This window comes from Pseudopipra pipra, chromosome 2, assembly GCF_036250125.1.
Source record: "Pseudopipra pipra isolate bDixPip1 chromosome 2, bDixPip1.hap1, whole genome shotgun sequence".
NCBI classification, from domain to species: domain Eukaryota; kingdom Metazoa; phylum Chordata; class Aves; order Passeriformes; family Pipridae; genus Pseudopipra; species Pseudopipra pipra.
This window is the reverse complement of record NC_087550.1, coordinates 9,176,770-9,196,859: the sequence shown is the minus strand read 5'-3', so window position 1 is coordinate 9,196,859 and position 20,090 is coordinate 9,176,770. Positions and strand designations below refer to the sequence as shown.

General features: G+C 37.0%; 1 protein-coding gene across 3 annotated transcripts in view; it reads left to right on the top strand.

The window, feature by feature from the left end:
• Positions 1-20,090, top strand: part of CADM2 (cell adhesion molecule 2) — a 610,491-nt gene that overhangs the window by 491,188 nt on the left and 99,213 nt on the right. For all 3 annotated transcript variants that reach the window (XM_064643962.1, XM_064643960.1, XM_064643961.1), the window contains one exon: positions 2,759-2,929. In XM_064643962.1, coding sequence (XP_064500032.1) covers positions 2,759-2,929 — 171 coding nt within the window. The remainder of the gene's footprint in view (positions 1-2,758; positions 2,930-20,090) is intronic.

Below are 20,090 nucleotides of genomic sequence, written 5' to 3'. Positions count from 1 at the left end.
GCCTTCTCCTGTTCAGTTTTGAAAAATCTCCCAGGACAGAGATCCCATAGCATGTCTGGTCGAGACATTTCAGCATTTTAAAGCCCTGTTTGTGGAGCATTTTCACTGTATGTAGATATTTCATGATACATAATCAGAATTCGCCTCAGTGTAAATTATGTTTGTTGCCCCTCAGAGTTCTCTGAGAGAACTCTGGCTTTTCCTTTTCTTCTTTTTACCATGCATTAGGTACTTTTTTTGATCTGGTTTTAGTCTTCTCTTCCTCAGGCTAGTCAATCTCAACTATCTTAAGCTGTCCTTGTGCATTGTGTGCTCTCTCCACTGGCCATCTCCATGGGTTTTGGCTGAACCTGATCAGGGTTGTTGACATGTTTTTTGTATCAAAAAAAGGCCCCAAGCTGGGCCTGGTACTCTGGATGCAGTCACACAAGTCCTAAATAGAGAAGAAAAATCACTTCCCTTGACTTTCTGGCTGTGCTCTATTAATACCAGACATTTTTTAGCTTTCAGCCCTGCAAAGGCACACTGTTGTCTAATGTTCAACTTGTCCTCAAGACCCTTAGTTCCTCCTCTATAAAGCTACTTTGTATTTAGCCATCCTCCAACCTGTTCCATTGTGGATTTTTCTGGAGAAAGTGCTCCAGTAATGGATTTTTATTTTTTTTTTCACCTTTTTTCAGGGGAGTGTTAGGAGAGAGCAAGAAAATAAAACAATGGACTACAACTGACATATTTAATAATTCTGGTAAAAACCCTGGGTAAATATTCTGAATGGTAACATACCCAGTACCTGACCTTCAGTGCTCTTACATCCAGGTGGGCTTACATTTGGGTATCACACGCCACAATCCCACCTTCATTTTGCTATGAAGAGACATCTGAGAAAATACAGCTGATGAGGAGGACAAGCTAATTATTTCTGTTGATGAATTTATAGAATAGTATCACTGCCCTTTTCACGGAGGTGGTTAACTCCAAGAGTTGAAATCTTCCAAACCATAGATGCCTAGAGAAAGACTTCCAAACATCCATTTAGGAAATTAACTGCTTTTGTTTTTCTATAGGATTAAGAATTCACAACCTCTCACTAAAATTAAAGTTGCTGTTGTTTTGAGGGGCCTTCTGTCCTCTACCTGAAACCAGTAAGCAAAGGGATGTGTACATTGCTTATAAGCAGAAGGCTATCTCTATAGGTGCTTTTTATTAAATCTGAAATCCTAACTCTGGGAACAAAAGCTCATGTGTTTACTTTAAATATTAGTGAAGACGTTTGTTGTTTGATTATAAGAATTTTGCTTTAGCCCTGTCAATGTTTCCCTCATCTACTGGTCCCTAAACATTAGTAGTGACCATGGCAGAAATTGAAATATTTTAAAGTTTAGCAACAAACAGGCAGAAAAATGCAAGAAATAATTATTTCTTAGGGAAAAATGGAAATTGTATAACTACATGGTGTCTTCATCTGTCTGGAGACAATGAAAAAGACTGCCTTTCTGATATCAGAGGTATTTTTAATCTAAAATGGTGTAACTTAAGCCATTGAAGATTTGCTTTCTAAAATTGATATTTCATGGAAATTTTATTCAGGTCATCTTCTTCTCTAGTGGGATTTAGTACAATTTGTAAAACAGAAACTCTTACTTTTTTTTTCAGGACACAGAGGATATATGCAATCTCAGTGTAATTTTATATATATGTTTAAGTATTTATATATGTATGTCTTTTCAAGCTTTCATTGCAATAAATCAATATAACAAGCTTACCATTTTTCTGAAATAAGCTAAGATCAATAAGTGTTATAAGAAGCTGGAAACCAAGTAAAACAACTCTAAAGTATGTTTGAGAAGATCTCACGTTGCAGTTAAAACATTAAAATATTTTAGCATAAATGCTCAGTCTTTTGGATCTTCAGTTCTAGCGTGTATGTCCTACAATGAAATGTTCTGAATTGGAACCTTAACTTTGAGCTGAGTTGATACTTCTTAAGCAGAGATGTAGACTCCCTACAATCTAGTCCCTGGGCTGAAAACTGTCAGATTTTTAACTGAATCTGCACAAAAGCAATAGGTCAATTTAGAATTGGATATAAAACAGTCAGTGTGAGGCCTCTGAAGTAATTTTGTTTCTTGTCTTCTTGGGGTTTGTCTGTAGATTCCAGTAAATAGTATGACATGCTCTATTTACAGTTGTTCATACCCACTAATGACTATACCTTGATTGAGTTTTATTCATAAATTAGCATAATTCTAACCAAACAACAGAATAAGCAAGGAATAAAGTAAGCACAGGATTAATCTGACTACATGCACGTGCCTTCAGTAGTATTCATATATTACATTATTGTGAAAGATTGTAAACATGAACTTAGAAAATTTAATATTTAGTGGCACTGTGAATATGTAGGATAATGACGGTAGGAGGACACCACATTTTTTCTGATGACCTGCAGAGAATGTTTATATCAAATTTGGACCTAAACATTTAGGAGATAAAAGTGAATGGAATTTCTGTTTGAATGCAGTATCATGGAACCAATTTTAAAACTTTCTCTTTCAATCTGTTGATACGACAATGACAGAAAATGAGGAATAACTACAGCCTCATTACTTTTATATCAAAGAGATCGATACAGATAGAAAAGATATGTTTGTTGGGTTTTTTTTTCCACAAGTCTGACAGATAATTTAGCTGTCTAATGCTGGTGCTACTTTTCCTAAAAATATCGGAGAGAAAACCATTTGTTTGTTCTTTCTTTCAGACGTTCAGTATCTAAAAGAGGAAGATGCAAACCGCAAAACGTTCACAGTCAGCAGCACGCTGGATTTCTTAGCGGATCGCAGTGATGATGGTGCAGTTGTAAGTTGCAGAGTAGATCACGAGTCCCTAAACTCGACACCTCAGATAGCAATGCAGGTTCTAGAAATACACTGTAAGTAATACACGTTATAAGTGCTTGCTTTCGTAGTTCTGCTTTGCTTCAGAGTTTCTACTGGGGGAAAATTCTCTGCTGTCGTGCGGACAGACAACGTCTTTCTTTTAGCCAGATTCTGTGGTTTATATTAGTTTGGTTGGTTTGGGGGGTTTTATTTTAATTTTACAGGAGTTACTCTGAAAAGTTTAATGAAAGCTTTACCAGTGGGACTAAGTTCTTGATTTGCTTTGAGAAATAGTAGAGAGAAAATGCATTTGTCTGTTTTGTTTATCATTGAAGAGATGTGAAAATGTTATTAAACATCAAGAACTTCCTAGTTCCCAGTTTTCCTTGAAAGTATCTAGAAACTTGAAACAAGGGTATAGATAAGCAAAGTTTGCAGCAGATTGCCTCAATAATGTTGAATTCTGCCAATGAAACTCTGTAATGTTGTTAATAACACAAGTCCAGGAGGAAAAGCCCTTTAGAATTTATTTTTAGGCTTGGTCTGCACAGGATATTAGTCTAGATAATCCAAATTTCAGTTGTTTTGTATCTTTATATACTGGCTTTTTTTTTTTCTCAAATAGCATTTCTGACCTGATGTTTTCCACAGTGCATTGTTTCAAAGTTGAATGAACCTGCCTTTTTATCTGTGTGCCCTACTCTCAAGTCATGTTGTCCTTTGAGTCAGTGTTTCTTTTCGCTTAAAAACTGTGAGACTCTCAAGAGAACACCTTTTCACCATCAGTTGACATTTTCCTATGCACTTGCATTATGTCCACCATTCTTCAGGGTGCAGCTATTTGGATTTCTGCAGAATGCCTGTGCATCTCACTGCCAGCTAGCAAAACCAGACACCTGCAAAATAATGTCAGAACAGGGGAAGGGAGCAGACCTGTCATGAATCTGTTTCTAGGGTAGGTGTAATCAACCTGTTATAAAGCAGACAGGGTTGTCCATAAAGCAGACAAGCATTCAGTAACTGCAACTAGTTCCCAAGATACCATGTCAAGGACTGCTGGCATATGTAACTTGTCTCCAAACAGGGATATTTCTATAAGCATTTAAGACTTGTAGCACATGTGAAATGCAGTGATGGCAAAAGCCCTTGATGCATGGAAGCTGACAATTTTGCTAAAAATGCCATCTGCACAAAAGTCTGAAAATGAAGAATATGTGGATTAGCATACGTGCTAAAATTTTAGCATACATGATAAAAATGTTTTCTGAAACATTCTACCCATCGTTTTACTGATGGAGGTCAGAGCCTTTCTTCACCAAATGGCTGTTAAACACCTCCCTTAACGTGTTCAAAGGCATCTGTGCTGGAGATGTGGATCCTTAACAGCTTTATTTCCTTGAATTCTAAATTGCACAACCATCAGCCACTGAACTTGCCCATGCCTTCACTTCCAAATTTCTTGCTCTTCCTTCAGTGCCCTGCTCAAGGTGTTGGCACCACAGGAGATGAACCAAACTGAATGGAAAAGTAGATACAGAAATAGGACAGAAGCTACACAAGGTTTAAACTTAGCCATGGTGGCTGCAATGTAATGTGATTGAAGGTAAAGGCAGGGTTCTGCTTTGCATGAGCATCATAAGGCAAAGAAGCCATATATAAAGCTTCTTGAATATTTATTGTTTCCTTCCAGTTTACACCCTTGGTAGCAGGACACTACCTTGCTAAATAGCTGTGAGTTGCATCTTCCTCTATGCCCGTTGCTTCATGTTTTGAATAAGACCCTTTTCTCTCTTCTCTGGGTTCACTGAAGTTCTCTAAAAAAGGCCAAACTGCAATTTGAGTAATTTACAATTACTCATGTGCTGCATGTTATTGCCCACTCAGACTGACGACTTATCAAAAGCCACAGTGCATAAGTGATTGTTCTCTATCATTCCACCTTGCTCCATTAATTTTCCACCAAGCAATTTAATACTCTTCAGCACTTATATAGAGTCATCATACATGGAAAGAGAAGTAAGGAATGTGCCAAAAGAAGCTGGAGTTTAGAAGAGAAGGTGGAACTACCACTTAAAGCTATGGAAGAAGAAGTATTCTATTTGTTGACAAGGAGAGTAAGAACAGCCTATTATCATCCTTTTCCTTACTACCTACATCTCCACAGTTAACATACTCAGAAGTCTTAATGCTGGGCAAGTTTCAAAAGGAAACTTTTTGAAAAGAGAAGAAGATTCAGGGAACTGCTGATGTGGTTCATCAAGGAGCCTTGAACGAAAAAGAGGAGAAAAATTATTTACTAGAGCAATCCCAAATACACTGAATGGAGTACATTGCACTGGAACTGGGCCCTTTGATTTTATTCTCCTGGTGTTGCTCACCATCACTGTGGGTGTTACTGCAGTCACTGGAATGTGCTTTCTTCCATCAATCCATAAGACTTCAAACATACAAGAGGCATCCTATTTGTGTTAATGAGAAGCAGGCTCACAGCACCCAGTGAACCTGACCCAATATATATCCTCAGTGTCACCTTGCAGCAGTTCAAAGTAGTGCTGGCAAAAGAGATGAATTATGGGACTTCACGAGAAAAGTCAGGAGAATTTGTTGAGCCTATAACAACCAAGTAGTGTGGCATTGCCACAAGTAGGGCACTTGTTCTGAGTGCCCCAGAGATGTATCAGATGAGCAGGGAACTATAGGAGAATGATAATCAAGTACCTTAAAATGACCAAGCAGAACAGCACAGGTGAGCATCATTTTGGTAGAGAACAGATGAGCAATGGTGAGGTATCACCCACTAGAACTGCACTTGATTTTTAAACACCTTCTTAAAATCTGAAAAACTTTATTTGTGTTGCATAGATGCTCCCTATTAATTAGCAGTGTATCATCACCAGTTAAAAGAGAAAGGCAATAAGAACTTGTCTGGCCATTTCTGTCCTGTATCATTATGCTTGAAATTTGAAAAGTGTTCTTTGTTTCAAGCAACTGGCCCCTGACAATGGACAAAACATTTGTGGCTCCATCAAAACAAACACACAAGCAAACCCACAAAGAATAGGAAAACAACAAAACAGTGGGAATTACAGGATTGTGTTTGCATCCAGTGGATGACAGATAGAGAAAAAGGAAAGCAAAATAGTGGTTGGAATGACAGGCTTTTATTTATGCCTAGTGAAAGGTAGAATAAAATTAAATCTGTCTTAGATGCTGAGACTGTATGGAACAGATATTTGTAATTAGTCCATGGAGAGATGTAGATAGAGGTACCTTTGAGTCCACACAGCTGCTTTTATCATCAGCTGTAGTAGGAAGTAAACTTAACAAAATGAAAGCCATCAGAAGCAATATTGATATGGAATATGCTTTATTCCCTCTTCTTCCCCTTACACAAATTTTAGTTTTTATTAGTGTGATGCAGCAATCAAATCAGCTTTCCCCAGAAGTACTACAGTACATGAAATGAAGCTGAGGATTAACTTTTACAATAAAAATATTTTTATTTTCTTTTATTATATACTTATAATATATAATAAAATGTATGTGACAGAAATAGCACCTAATCCTTCTACTGCTCTTTTTTTTTATTCTTAAAGTTCAGTCTAGTGGTTGATATTATCTGTATTATTTATGACTTGACTAAAAGGAGGATATTTTGCAGGAGAGTATGATCAGTCCTTGTTTTCACAGGACTTTCCAGATTAATTTTGCAGACTTGAAATATTAAAATAATGGGGGTAAGCATAATGTACCCCACTCCAGAGTATGGGATAATTAGCTCCTCCAATCCTTTGATTTCTTTGTTACTAATTTGTGTTGCATCTCACTTCTACTTAATCTTGTTCTTGTGTATGTTGTGCTCTGTGCACTGCAGGGCAGCCCAATTGCCCAAGTGTTTCTGTCGTGCTGAAATGTTTGGTTGTAATTTAGTTTCTGCTTGGCCAGCAGAGGTTTGTGGTAGCATGACACTGCTTGCTGAGTTTATTTTTCCTCTGACCCTTACTGTCAATAGTAAACCTAAAATAGACTTGTATCCCCTCTGGTTTTGCTCTGAAGTCTGCTTGTCAGCCTAGCTGCCACTGATTATTAGGAAGTGTTTCTTGTAAGTGATAAATACAAATCTCAAAGGGATGTTTAATTTCATTGTTTACTTCTGTGTTCAAACCAAACAAAGGCTGCATTCTTTGTTCCTGTTTTAAAGAATCATGGGTACTGTACTTCAATTTTGATAGCTTCTCAGTACAATATTTACGAGATTGTAAGTCCTCATGCACCCTCCTGAAAAGACATTTTGAGGGCATGTACAGCTTCTGGTCCACATCTGGGAAGCGAGTGAATTCTTCTCATCCCTCCTCAATGTCTCATTCACATTTGGATTCCCAAAAGCAGCATCTTCACTTTTTTCCAGGTCTTATCTGAGCAGGTCAGCCAACATGTTTCTTCGTACTGAACAGAGTGCTGTAAAATTACCCAGTGGTAATTACCTTACCTTAGTGAAGATTCTCTGACTACAGTGAATTACCCAGCAGACCTCAGTAAAAATTAATTGCGTAAATCTACCCCAGAGGCTGCTTTTGAAGCTTTAAAGTGAAATCAAATCATTTGAACTTCAAACCTAATCATCGTGATCCTAAAATGGCAGCTGTGATGCGATCCCAGCTAATGGACTCGGTGAGATTTTGCTCAAAAGCTGACCACACTCCCAAATGACAGCACTAATAAGCTAAATATGTGTTATGTAAAGAAGTGTCTAGAGAGGCAATTTTGAGTAAATTCCATGTTGGCAGACACAGATGTGCAGTGAATTGTTGGTCTGACAAGTCTATAGCTTTCTGCAGGCTGTTCCAACATGTTTGTCTGATAGGCGGTTTCTTCTTTTGTGGGTTGTTATTAGATTCTTTTGCAGCAAGCATCTGAACTTGACTTTAAAATTGGGCAGCTATTTCAAGAGAATGTTGGAATTACTGTCCTGGAAATAAACTTATTGATTTTGCATTAAGTAAACAAAGCACCCTGAGTGCTGCAGACTACAGATCAGCAGATCATTTGGGCACTTGTGCAGCCATGTAAAGCACAGAGTATATGTGAGTGCATGTGTGTCTAACAACAGTGTGCTACTCTGATTCCAGATGTAGTAACAAATGGAGGTTACTCTGATGACAGGAGGGGTCTGGAATTTCTGCTGGTGTAAAGCAGCATAATTTTATCAAAGAACCACATTACCTTAATCTCACCGAGAGAGTTTAACTCATTCCCTTTACTTGGCTGGTTTCAAGTTTTTCTTGGAAAAGAGTTTCTAGAATTGCACATTCCGAACAAAAATTAGTAAAAATGTGTGTGAATATGCGAAAATATAAGACATTAAATAAAATATATCATAGTATACATTCATATAGTACTATGCCAAATAAGGCATTACAAATAAAGGCAAGAGAAGGGCCGTGCAGAGTTGACTGCTTGACTCTTTGTCTATGATACATGCCTAAAACACTTAGAGTTGCCCATCAGAACAGTATTTAGAGACAAAAAACTGTCTTCCTTAAGTCTTAATGTTCAATTCTAATGACTTAGTCACGTGTTAAATACGGTAGGTGGCTCTTCAGGGTGACTCAGCCTGGGCTTCCTGTCTTTTTGTAGCTCACAAGGGGCAGATGTGTGCCCATGCAGAAGCCCACAAAATGGGACACCTCTTACCTCTGTGAGGGGGGTGAGGAGGAAGGAACAGTTTGGCCTGTGGCCTACATATGGCCCTTCTGTACTGTAAATGAGTAAAATATGCATCACATATTCATTTTCTTTCAACTGTTTGGGAAATTGTCTCTTTGAAGCCGTTCAACTGATATAAGATTTTCATTTTCTTTTGCTCCCTTCTTTTTACTTAATTCAGTTATTTTCCCCAAGTTTGTGCTTAAAAAACAGTTTTGCTTTTGCACTTTGGCATATCTCCTTTTTTCCTTCGCTTCAGAATTATTTATTTTAATTATTATTATTTTACTTTTTTAGCTTGTGGTATGTGTCCCAGAACTACCTCAGAGTTAAGTGGTACACATACTTTAGGAAAAAAGGCACATTTCCCTTTTTTTGGAAGTAGTTTGTACTGTCTAAGCAGAGAACATATTTTTCCAAAGTGGAGAGAATATGAGACTTAAATGAAATTTCCTTCACTGATGCTTGTCTTTTTGGTTTCTAACCAATGAACAGCATTGTTGGTCGTTCTCATTTGCTTGTGACCATCTCTTCATTACACTGTGTGACACCCTGAAAGACATTTGGGCTAAAAGTAAATTTGGGAACATTTGGTGTGATTACACACTCCTTCAAATCTTTGTATGAACAGAAAATGGTTTACTAACTAGGATTATAAGGTGTCACAGCCTTCCAATTTTTCATTTAACAGGGCTGCAAAATATTTAGGCCAACTCAAACAGAGATAGATTGTATGTTGAGTAAAGACTGAAAATAGTTGGAATGCTTATGAGATTTGATGTTGCCATGAGAGAAAATGTCTGCCCAATGATAACTTTAGTCAGTGAGTTTAACCACACAATTCTGTAACTTCTGATCCAGTGAAAAGACATGGATTTTCCAAGGGCATAATTCCCTAGGGCCACAAAGAACTTTGTATTTACACATCCAGGGCTTTGTGGTTCTCTATTCCAAATGAGCATGATTTGCTTTCTTTCTACAACCATTTTATCTTAGTATAACTCAAGTGTTTGGGAACTGTGATACCTCAGAGACCTCTGGGATTTGTGGAAGGTGGCCAATATCCCAAGCTTTAGCTTTCTTTCAAGACTAGCATGGAGGCACTGATGCAGCATCACATTCTCTGGCACGGCTCATCCGATTGTGTTCTGTGGATAACAAATGGAAAAGAAAATTTCCCTTTGAGGAAGCCGAATTGCAGAATTGTTTTGTTCCAAACTGATATACTCCTAATGCTTTTGATGGCTTTAATGCTTTAATTCTTCAAGAGTCCTTATATTCAACTCTGCAAACTGGCCACATTTAGGCTGTGTATTCTTTTATCAAGGGAACAGTCTGCTGTCAACATCATACAGCTACCTAGGCCCAGCCTTTTGGAGGTCACTAAGTCATTATCAGACTGTCATCTCTTATCAGTCATTCTGATAATGGGGCAAAGCCAGATATGAATGATGGACCACAGCAGGGAAACCCAGAACAGATTTTGGGGGTTTTTTTGAGTGATTTATCAGGACTGTGGGTGTCTTGGCTTCAGACACCAAAGAGTACTGGGTTTTGGTCCAGCACTGGTATGTCCTAGGGAACTTTTTTACATGTGTCCTTTTATCCTTAGCAATGAAGTGTACTTCCTACCCTGATGGAGGGTAGCAGCTGGTTAATATAAGATACCAACAAGAATCTTGACCACCTGGGCTTAACTGTTGCAATATTGTTTTCAGGGCATACTCCACCTGTACAGAACAGGAGGAAAGGACCTCAGGTTCTTAGATCTCAACTTTTCAAGTGGGTTTCTGTATCTCCCAACTTAAATGGTCTTATTGATCAAAGCCACTTTTTTTTTTTTCCAGCTTAAAAAGCAAGAGGGCTGTATAGTCTGTGTGATGTGCAGACAGGACTTTGGTCTCTCACAAAGCCTCTCTGATCATAGACCATCTCTGTAAGCCTAAGCAAGCAGGGATTTCCTTCACTTCAGTGAAAACCTTCAAGCTGTTTAGATCCTATAGAAGATCATGAGGAAAATCTGGATGTTTTCTTGCTACCTGAGTCTGAAAGAGAGGTACCATTTCTTCAGCTGATGCTCCCATCCTTTAGAGGTCAACTATATGAGTGGTGTTGCTGATTTTCTCTTTCAATTAAGGTGTTCTGCAGGACTGCTATGACCTTAAGAATGAGAGAATTTCAGCATCTTCCAGTTGACTCTGTGTTATATAAGTTTACCCTTTATACACATTCAGATTTCCACTCAAGGCTCACCCAAGTTGTGATATTCAACCAACCCAAACAGGTTTTGATTTTTGTTTGGGGTTTTCTGTTTGGGTTTTATTACTATTATTATTATTTATTTATTCTTGAATCCCACTGTGAATGTTAATATGGGCAATAAATATATCTCACTGTTACTACTATACTTTGAGGACCACCTTTTCATTCTATCTCCCTTAAAGGAGGGATATTTCTATATTTACCAGTGTAAGATGCAGTTAAAAATTGCAATAATAAGAATGCAATTTGAAAGCTAGTTTCAGTATGTGTACATCTCTTCATATTGAATGAAAATTAAATAAGAAGTTATTGTATTTAATTATATAGCTCAATAATTATGTAAGCACTGTGTTAATAAGTACAGTTATCTTTTTTTAGCTTTTCATATTAGCAAATGCTTGCAACAAATGAAACATAAAGGATAGTTACTGTAAACAGTAAGGAGTGATATCTGTGAACATGAAAGTTCACTGCCACAATTTGCATGTTTAAATGAGATCAATTAGGTTAATGATGGATGAAAATAAGAAATCCATGATTTAAATGCAAAGTAATTCAAAAACTTGTAAGTCCATTTACTGCCAAACTTTCATCTTTCAAAGGGGATATCGAGTTCAAAGGGTTAATGTACAATCCTGACCTTTGCCATCTGGAGGTTTATATTCAAATATGGTTTACAAGTGAAATATAATCTAATATAATTTATTTCTTGATAAAATCTTTTGTAGAAAATCCACAGTGGCTTGACTGTTCTGCACAGAAACTTTAAAATCTGGTTTGGGCAGATTATTCATATGCTTGTTGTCTGAATAAGAGAGGGCTCAAGAAGGTTTCAAAGGAAGTTTGGAGGGGAAGGTTTAATGATATTAAAAGTAGGACATTCAGGAAATAAAACATAAAATCCCATTTCAGAGGAGTAAGCCTTCAGGCATGGAAAAGACACAACCCGTGGTAAAAGGACTGAAAAGACAGAAGGCATGGCTATGCTGGGAAATGGAGCACAGAGAGGTTGATATAATGTGGGTATATTAGATGATCTATGTTAGACATATATAGTGGAAAGTTGAATTTCAATTTATAGAAAAAACTAGGAAACAAGTATTTAAATATACTCATCATAACTACTTTGTATCAGGTAGCACTAACAAGACAATAAAGATCGAATGACAGTCCAGTGTCTGAGAAGTTCCACATCAGGCCCCAACTGGTGCAGGAATTTTTCAGGTACCTGACTCAGATCCATGAAACTCCATGCTGCCTTCAAAAATATGGTTAAGATACCTAGCCTAGACTTGGTGTAATTTCAAATGAGATCCTTTTAGAAGGAGACTGAAAATTACAGAATCTGTAATAGTTCACACCCCGTATTACCACTCTGGTCACCTTGACCCTAATGACAGAGAGACAGAGCTGTTTCAGGCCTTCCTTGCAGAACATTTTCAGGGGCTGTGTATTTCCAAAACTGAAGACTGTCAAGCAGGTGAGACAGTTTGGAGGAAAACATGTAGAGATCGTTTGCAGAACCTCACAAGGAAGAGAAGCTTGACCTTCATGAATGTGTAGTATATGTTTATAAGAAGCGAGTCAAATTTTCATGCCCTGATGCTACTGCTTAGTTATTTTTATACAGACTAAACTTTCATAGTGTCCACTATCTGATATGAATGTCAGAGAAAGGCTTGAAGGGGTATTTGGGAATGCTGAGCATCCAGAGCTCTTATTTACTCCTTCAACAGTTTTGGATGTGCTACAGTTCTTAAGTCATATTCAAGATAATTTAAGTCAGACATAACAGAACAGTGAAGTCCTTAAGCAAAAGAATCTGAGGATTTCAGGAGATGAAATTATATTGAAAGGTCATGCTCTGTCTCAAAGTTAGGCATTTCTTCATAATGTCTGCGGTTTAGGCAGAAGGCTTTTCTTTGTCTTTTTTTTTTTTTTCTTTACTCCTCTTAGGTGACAAGGCAAACATGAGATAAAATATAAATAAGTCAGACAAAGCACAGTGTAGGGCAACAGAGATGTTAAATGGAACAGATTGTTTAGTCTGAATAAGTGGCGTGACAAAAATAATTAAACAAGATGTGAAAGTTGTAAAACTAAGCTTTGTCGCTTGCATTCACTGAGGAAAACAGAATTGATTTACCAAAGAAAATATTATTTCTACCATATCATTCATGTTTGCATGGGACTTAATGGATAATTAAGAGACCAATGACCCATTCTTCAAGAGCATGTAAAGGGGAGTAGCTGTTGTCTGGTGCTATGTTCCTGAGGGGGCACACATTTAGAACTGTGGAGACAGTGCCCCTCTGTCTACCACTTAATTCAGCAGGGTCTAATGGTGTGTCCAACACTGTGCTCACATTTATCTCTGCCTCTTTTAAGATCAAGCACAAAGTAGGTGAGAATGATCAATGGACACATTACGTGACAAAGGAAGGGTAAGGTTACAACACATTTGAAAGGGAGTGGAGAGGAATGTGGAGCTTTGGTAGTGAACCTCCATCTTCTGTTTCACCCTCCCAAAACCCCAAGCCACACATTTTACTTACTTTTGGTTTTTTTTACTATCACATTTTACTTACTTTTTTTTGCTTTAATACTTGTGGTAAAGAAGACTGGTATGACCGACAGGTGAGATGTTGAAACAAGTACCGTGAATATTTTTAAAAGAGTACGAGATAATCGGCGTTCACAGAATTAGTAACCTAAACGGTTTCCTGCAAGATTGGTGCTTGAATTCAAGCACTCATGTATTATGAGTGTCAGGAGGGAATATTTCACTGATCAATCTTTCTATTCCCCCGCACTGGCATCTGCCTTGTTGTTTTGCATCCAGGAGAGTGTTTTTTAGGTCCTCTGGTACAAACTCTTATCACTTTTTATTTCAACGAACATAGTTTTGAAATAAATTAAACCAGATGAAACTAAGGATGACATAATAGTCATCAAAGAATCTCGGAAAACAAAGGGACCATATGCTGTTTCTGAACCTGCTTGACTGTAAAGCAGTTTTTAAATATATACACAATACTGAGTTTTTCTGTCATCCATTTAAGTAATGTGTTACTCCTTCTATTCTGAAGCAGAGCACCAAACTTACTCTATCTCTCAGGGTACTTTGATGAAGTTTGCCAATGCAGACTTGCTTCACAAGCAAGTCTTTTGCTTATTCAAACCAAGAGGGCACAGACAGAAGCCGTGCTACTTGTCATTTACAAAGTAAGCTGAATTTTGGGGAGTGCTGACTCACAGCTGTAGGATGCATACAGCTGGTAAGTGTAAAAGCTATTAAAAATGGTGAGCACTTCCACAGAGCTGATTACAGTACTCCTCTCTCTTCTTTCAGATCTCATTTGGTATATCCAATCTGATGCTTCTTTTTCTGCATATTACAGTGTTTTGTCCTTGGAATTTACTTTTAAAATCTTTTTTTTTTTCCTTCAGGAGCATGTGGCATATGTTTCTAAGTCTGCTTACTTAGATTTTTTAGAAATATGAATAAAATTATGTAGGAATACAGAATTTTCAAGGAGTTTTGTAATTGCTATCCATATATGAAAATTATGATCTTCTCGTGGTTTCTGAAGAAAAAAATAAGTACCAATGTCCTATGCTTACTCCAGTGCTAATTAATTTAGAAAGTAGATACATCATCATTTTCAGAGATATCTGCTTATTTTATCTTTGCATCTGGAAATGATGGAAAGGTTCCAAGGAAATAAGAGTGAGAAAAACCACGATGAAAAATGTAGAAGGCTCTGACATAAATAAATTTTACAAATATTCACTTTGGAAAAAAAAAAAAAAAAAAACGGACAAAAATGGGTAGAAAATAAATGAATTAGTCTCTCAGGAAATACTTTTAAAATCTTATCATCTGGCAGTCATTCATTACCAGGTAGCAATAATCTTTTATTATCAGACTGTTAGAGTTTTATAACATTTTTTAAAATGATAGCACCAGAACTGTTGTTGTTCACTGCCACAATCTGAGAAATTTATGGAAGCTTTTCAATATTCAGAAGGTTCGTGGTCATAAAATAAAACTATGAAGTAAAGACATGCTGTTGGTAGCTCATAATTTAGCTAAACCTGTAAGAAGAAAAATGTGTTGTAACGAATCAGTTATAGTAATTTAGACTCTGGTACAAAGAGGAAATGGTGGTTAGTGTGGGAAAAAAAAAAAAGATTAAACAACAAGGTAAATAAATTAATTTAAATAAATCTGAGTATTATAGATCCAGGCAGGAGATGCTGCTGTACAAGGTTAAATAATTATGTCAGATCTTAGAGTAGTCTGGGAAAATCAGTGGACAGTGGTAGGAATGTGGGGCTTAATATTTTCCTTTTGGTGAGACAGGAAAATTTTGAATTTTCCTGGGCAATGGCAATTGCTGGCTACATAGACAGCATGAAACAATAACCCTCAGTGACAGAAAGGTAGCTGTTTGTCTTTGGAGGTATTATGTGCTATTATGATCTATTGCTCTTGGGGCTCTTGTTAGAAATAATGCAGCAGGTGATGGCAAGAGAAGAGTGCAGGGAGCCTCTCCAACCAACCAAAGCAGAATTTCATATATTGCAACAAAGCACAACCTGCTTGCTGAGAAGATGAGAATCCTCCTGTTATTCCTAGAAATCCCAACAAAATTTCCTCTAAGGAGAAAGAGAAATCTAATTCCAGTGCCTTTGTCAAATAGTCTGGCAACCATAACATGATTGTTATATTATAGGTAGGACCTATGTATTTTATTTGGGCTGCCTGGAGCTCATCTGAGTGGTTTCCAAACTGGCAGGTAGTTAATAAGACCTGTGTTGCTTAGGGTCCATGAAAGTAAAACCTGGCATCCATGGGAAGCTCACTGATCACAGTGGGAAGAGCAGCTCTGTCACACGAGCAGAGCTCTTTTCCTGGATGGATCCACTGGCATATTTCATACTTTGGATCCAATGCTCAATGAGGTTATTAAAACAAAGCCTTTTCTCACTAGCAGTGCTTTCAAGGCTTTTGAAGTCATTGTACGTGGAAGAAAATTTCTAGTGACACAAAAGGGAATTAAAAACATCTAGTCATCGTCCTGAAAGATTAAATGAGAAAGCAGTATCAATACTTTTAGGAGGAGGAATTTTAAGTAACATTTGTAGCATATCATGATGTTTTGTAAGCACTTGCATCCTCTGACAAACACAGCAAGTGCTCTATTTGCCCCTCCCTGTGTCTTTCCTGTGTCTTTCTTATTACTGGTAACATAATTTGCACTCAAACAATAAGTCCAGCAAGGATGGCAGGTTTCATTACAACAAACTCAGCTTCCTGCTGCAGCTGGAGAGATGTTCATAGCATAAACTACAGGGAGAGAATCACCTTCAAAGGAAAAACACGTCAGAATCAAAGTATTCCGGTGGAGGCCTGGGGTCAAATGATGTTAATGAGATGTTTTCAATTATTTAGAACACAATTAAGGACGGGATTGTGTTTGCCCTGGGTTTGAAATAGGCACCTGACAATTTGTCTGCAGGGAAACTAATCAGATAGGAGGGCCTTGTTTTGGGGGTTTGACATGTTTGGTGTAATACATTGTGCAGAGGTGTATGTTTTTGTTCACAACAGGCTAGAATTTCACCAGCTGTGCCTCCTTTTCTTTCTACCATTTTCCCAAGGGTTAGACCTTCTGGTACTAGTTTGAACTTGGAAGACTAAGTAGGGAATTGTAGGGGGGGGAAAGAAAGTACAGAATCCCTCATGTTTTAAGAAAGAGAGATTTAGACAGCATATATCACACTAACGTGTGCCATGCATAGAGGAAAGAACCTGACCAATGGATTCTTATTTTTGAAACCCAAAGGCTCATAAACCAAACTAATTCAAGAGTTTAATCTTTCTCTATACACCTTGTATATATTGAACCTTATATGTTACATAATGTCCCCCAAAAAGTGGGACATTTTTTTCTGTGCCAGGTCTTTTGATATCCTACAGACCAGAAAAAAATGCATTCTCTGATGTAGGACAAACAGTGGAAGCCAAGAGAAATGTGATTTCTGCCTGACACCGTCACCCACTTCCTCAAAATTGTGTGAACCAGCCTACCCAAAATTAAAAGTTGAGACCAATACTACTTCATGCACTGATTGTTACTTAAACAGTAAAAGACTTTATTTTAATATTTATTTTTTAATTGGTTTGATCATGACAAAACCATGGTAGCCATGTACAAAGAGAAGATCCAAACATTTGGCAAAATCACTGTACAGCATGCAAACCCATAAATGGATAATACTACAGGAGATTTTAATTGGAAAGTTATAGAACTCACATCTTCTGTGTTGCCATTTTACTTTGAGAAGCAGGAGTTACAGACTCCATACAGTAAACACATTTAAAAACCAAAAGACTTGAAGGGGCACTGCACTTCTTATGAAATAATAATGTGGAAATATAAATACCCTAGCTGAATATATATTTGTTACCACTTTGAGCAAGGTCTTCTTAAATATGGGTTGGTGTTAGTAAAATATCTAATATCTGCTTCTAGCACTGTGGTTATATTTAGTGATTTTATTAAAAAGAAAAGTTTAAACATTAAAAATGTTGCCATCTTTGACAAGTAAGGATACTCTGAGGCCATAAGCTCAAAGGCCTTTGAAAACAAATTTCAGTAAGTATTTTGCATGTAAAACCCAAGAGTGGATGTACCAGTTACACCTGATGCTAAGCATTGACACATTCCTAGGAAATGTGTGGGGAATATTAAATTTTTATGAGTTTTTCTTTTTTGTGGATATCATAATTGGCTTTAGAAACCTTTTTCTACATGTAAGATGAAGCGTATATTCCATGTTATGTTGGCATTGAATGTAAATAGGGAAAATTTGAACAGGACTGAGTTACTTGTAGAATTCTAATTCATTATGTGGATTGGGTTAAGAATGTCCTAATACCTGGGTTTTTTATAGTGTGTCAGAATATCCTACTTTTTCCAAACTAGGACATAGGGAAAAAAAAGCTTTTTCAGATTCAAAGGAAAATCTTAGTTCAAAATCTGACTGGAAGGGAGGCCTTAGAATACCTGATAGAGCTTTGCTATTGCATGGCAGGTCAGCACACAAGCCCTTGCACTCTTTGAATCAGACCAAACCCTGAATGCACAAACTCTGAAGGGCTGAATGTTCTAATCTCTGAATTACTGTAAAATAAGTATTTTGCTGGGTCTGATCTGCTCAGTGTCATTACTTCAGTACTCAGTGGAGTAAGTAACCTCTTTTTCTCATAAATTCTCATAAATTAGAGCATGGGCTCTAATAACTTGGTGGACTGATTACCATTTCCCATAAAAATCAAATTGCCTGTAAGTGAGGGAGTGTAGAAATGGCTTCTTAAGATTTGGGATTAGAGAGGGCCTCTAATATGTAGAGTGCTGAAGTACAGGACCCTTCTTCAGGGATTAATAACACTATCTCTGTAAATGAAAAAAAGAAGGTGTCCTTGTTCTGTTCTGCTTTCTGGAACTTTAGCCACGTTGGAAGATATTTGGGGTGCTGAGTTCAAATTTCATAGTAAGCTATTGCATTTATTTCTTAAAAAAAACCCTGTAATTCAGCAGAAAACTTGAAAATTAGGAGCCCTGACCTGGATCCCTAGATCTGATACAATAATCCTTTGGAAGTTTCTGCAGAGGAGAACCTCTAAGATTTCTATTAATCCTCCTTAGCCAATGAAGACTAAGCTTTGAACAACATATTTACCCTTTAAAAAAAGTGCAGAGAAGTCGAGTTGCAAGTAGTTTCTACTACAGCTAAACAAATATATATCTCAAAATTATCTGGACAAAAGACTGATGCATGTATCTTTGGATAGGGGCATTTCTAGCACTCTTTGAATTATAATGACTGTGAGATCAAAAATATTTCTTCTCTTGAACAGTCTACTACTTCCAATAGTAATTTCTCAAAAGTCTCCATGAAATGTATGTACTCCACCCACCCTATCATCTGCCCAGGAAAAGGGTGGTCTTATTTTATGTTTCTAGGATTGTAATTGCATTAACTGAAGACAGTTGCATTAGGGAGGGATTATTTGATTAAAAAAGGCATGATGCTATGATGACATCATCATAATGTTGCCCCTTTGTCTCATAAAATGGTTTTTCTTCTACGTACTGGTAATTCCTACACACCTTTTGCTGATTAACGTCCTAGGATGCATAAGGGTTATACTTTGATTTAGTTATTCAGCCAGCTCCATGGAAAAGTATCCACAGAAGCTCTGGTAATCCAGCATGCTGAGGACTGGCAGGAAAAGGACTTCTAAAGATAAATAAGAAAAATAAGCCAAATTACTTTTTTACTATCTTATTACTAAGAAGAAACTATTAGAGATTAATTTTCTGATTCTGTTGGTGACCTGTTTTATGATCTTAAGCAAATTTGTTTATTTTAAGAATTCAGTTTTCCATTTTTACCCTGTGGTTGTCAAGGGTTTACATGTGCAGTATAACATAACTTATCATGTGGGAATCTTCCAGCAACTTTCATTTGATTACTTTATATAAGGAAATTTATGTGAGGAAATGTATATGAAGAAATTTAATCCTGCATATAACCTTATAAAGCCTTGGTGATAAAATATAAATACATACTGAAATATTTTTTTACTTCAAGCAAAGTAAAAACAGTAAGTGCATTACAGCTAAACAAATATATATCTCATTACAATAAATATTAAAATAAACCTTTAAGCATTGAAGATCTGATTAACAGCAAAGGTCTAGTGATTGATAAGAACTGCCTTTATTTTGAAATAACTTCAAAGAGATTAAATTAATCAGTAAAGCAGTTCCACAAGGTGTGAACATTGCCATTAGTTATTGCTAAAAGTACAACAAAAATCATGTGTTAAAGTGTTTAACTTCTTCATGTTTCAGATAACATTCATTATCAGTGTAAAATGGCATCAATTTTCCACATGCTGAAGGTGATATAGCCTGATCAAAAATAGATAAATGCCCAAACTTTTGAAATGGTTTCCCTGCTCTTGTGCAATGAGATGTACCCAAATCCTAGAAAGACGGATGAAGTAGGATCACTCAGTGGAATTTTTGCCTTTGGATATTTTACACCCCCAACTCCATGCCATAGCTCTTATCTGTAGCAACTCCTAAGCTGGCATTACCAGGAAAAAAAAGGCAGATTCTGTGCACACAGAGTGTAGAAGATGTCTTTTTGTGTGTGTAGAGGCGT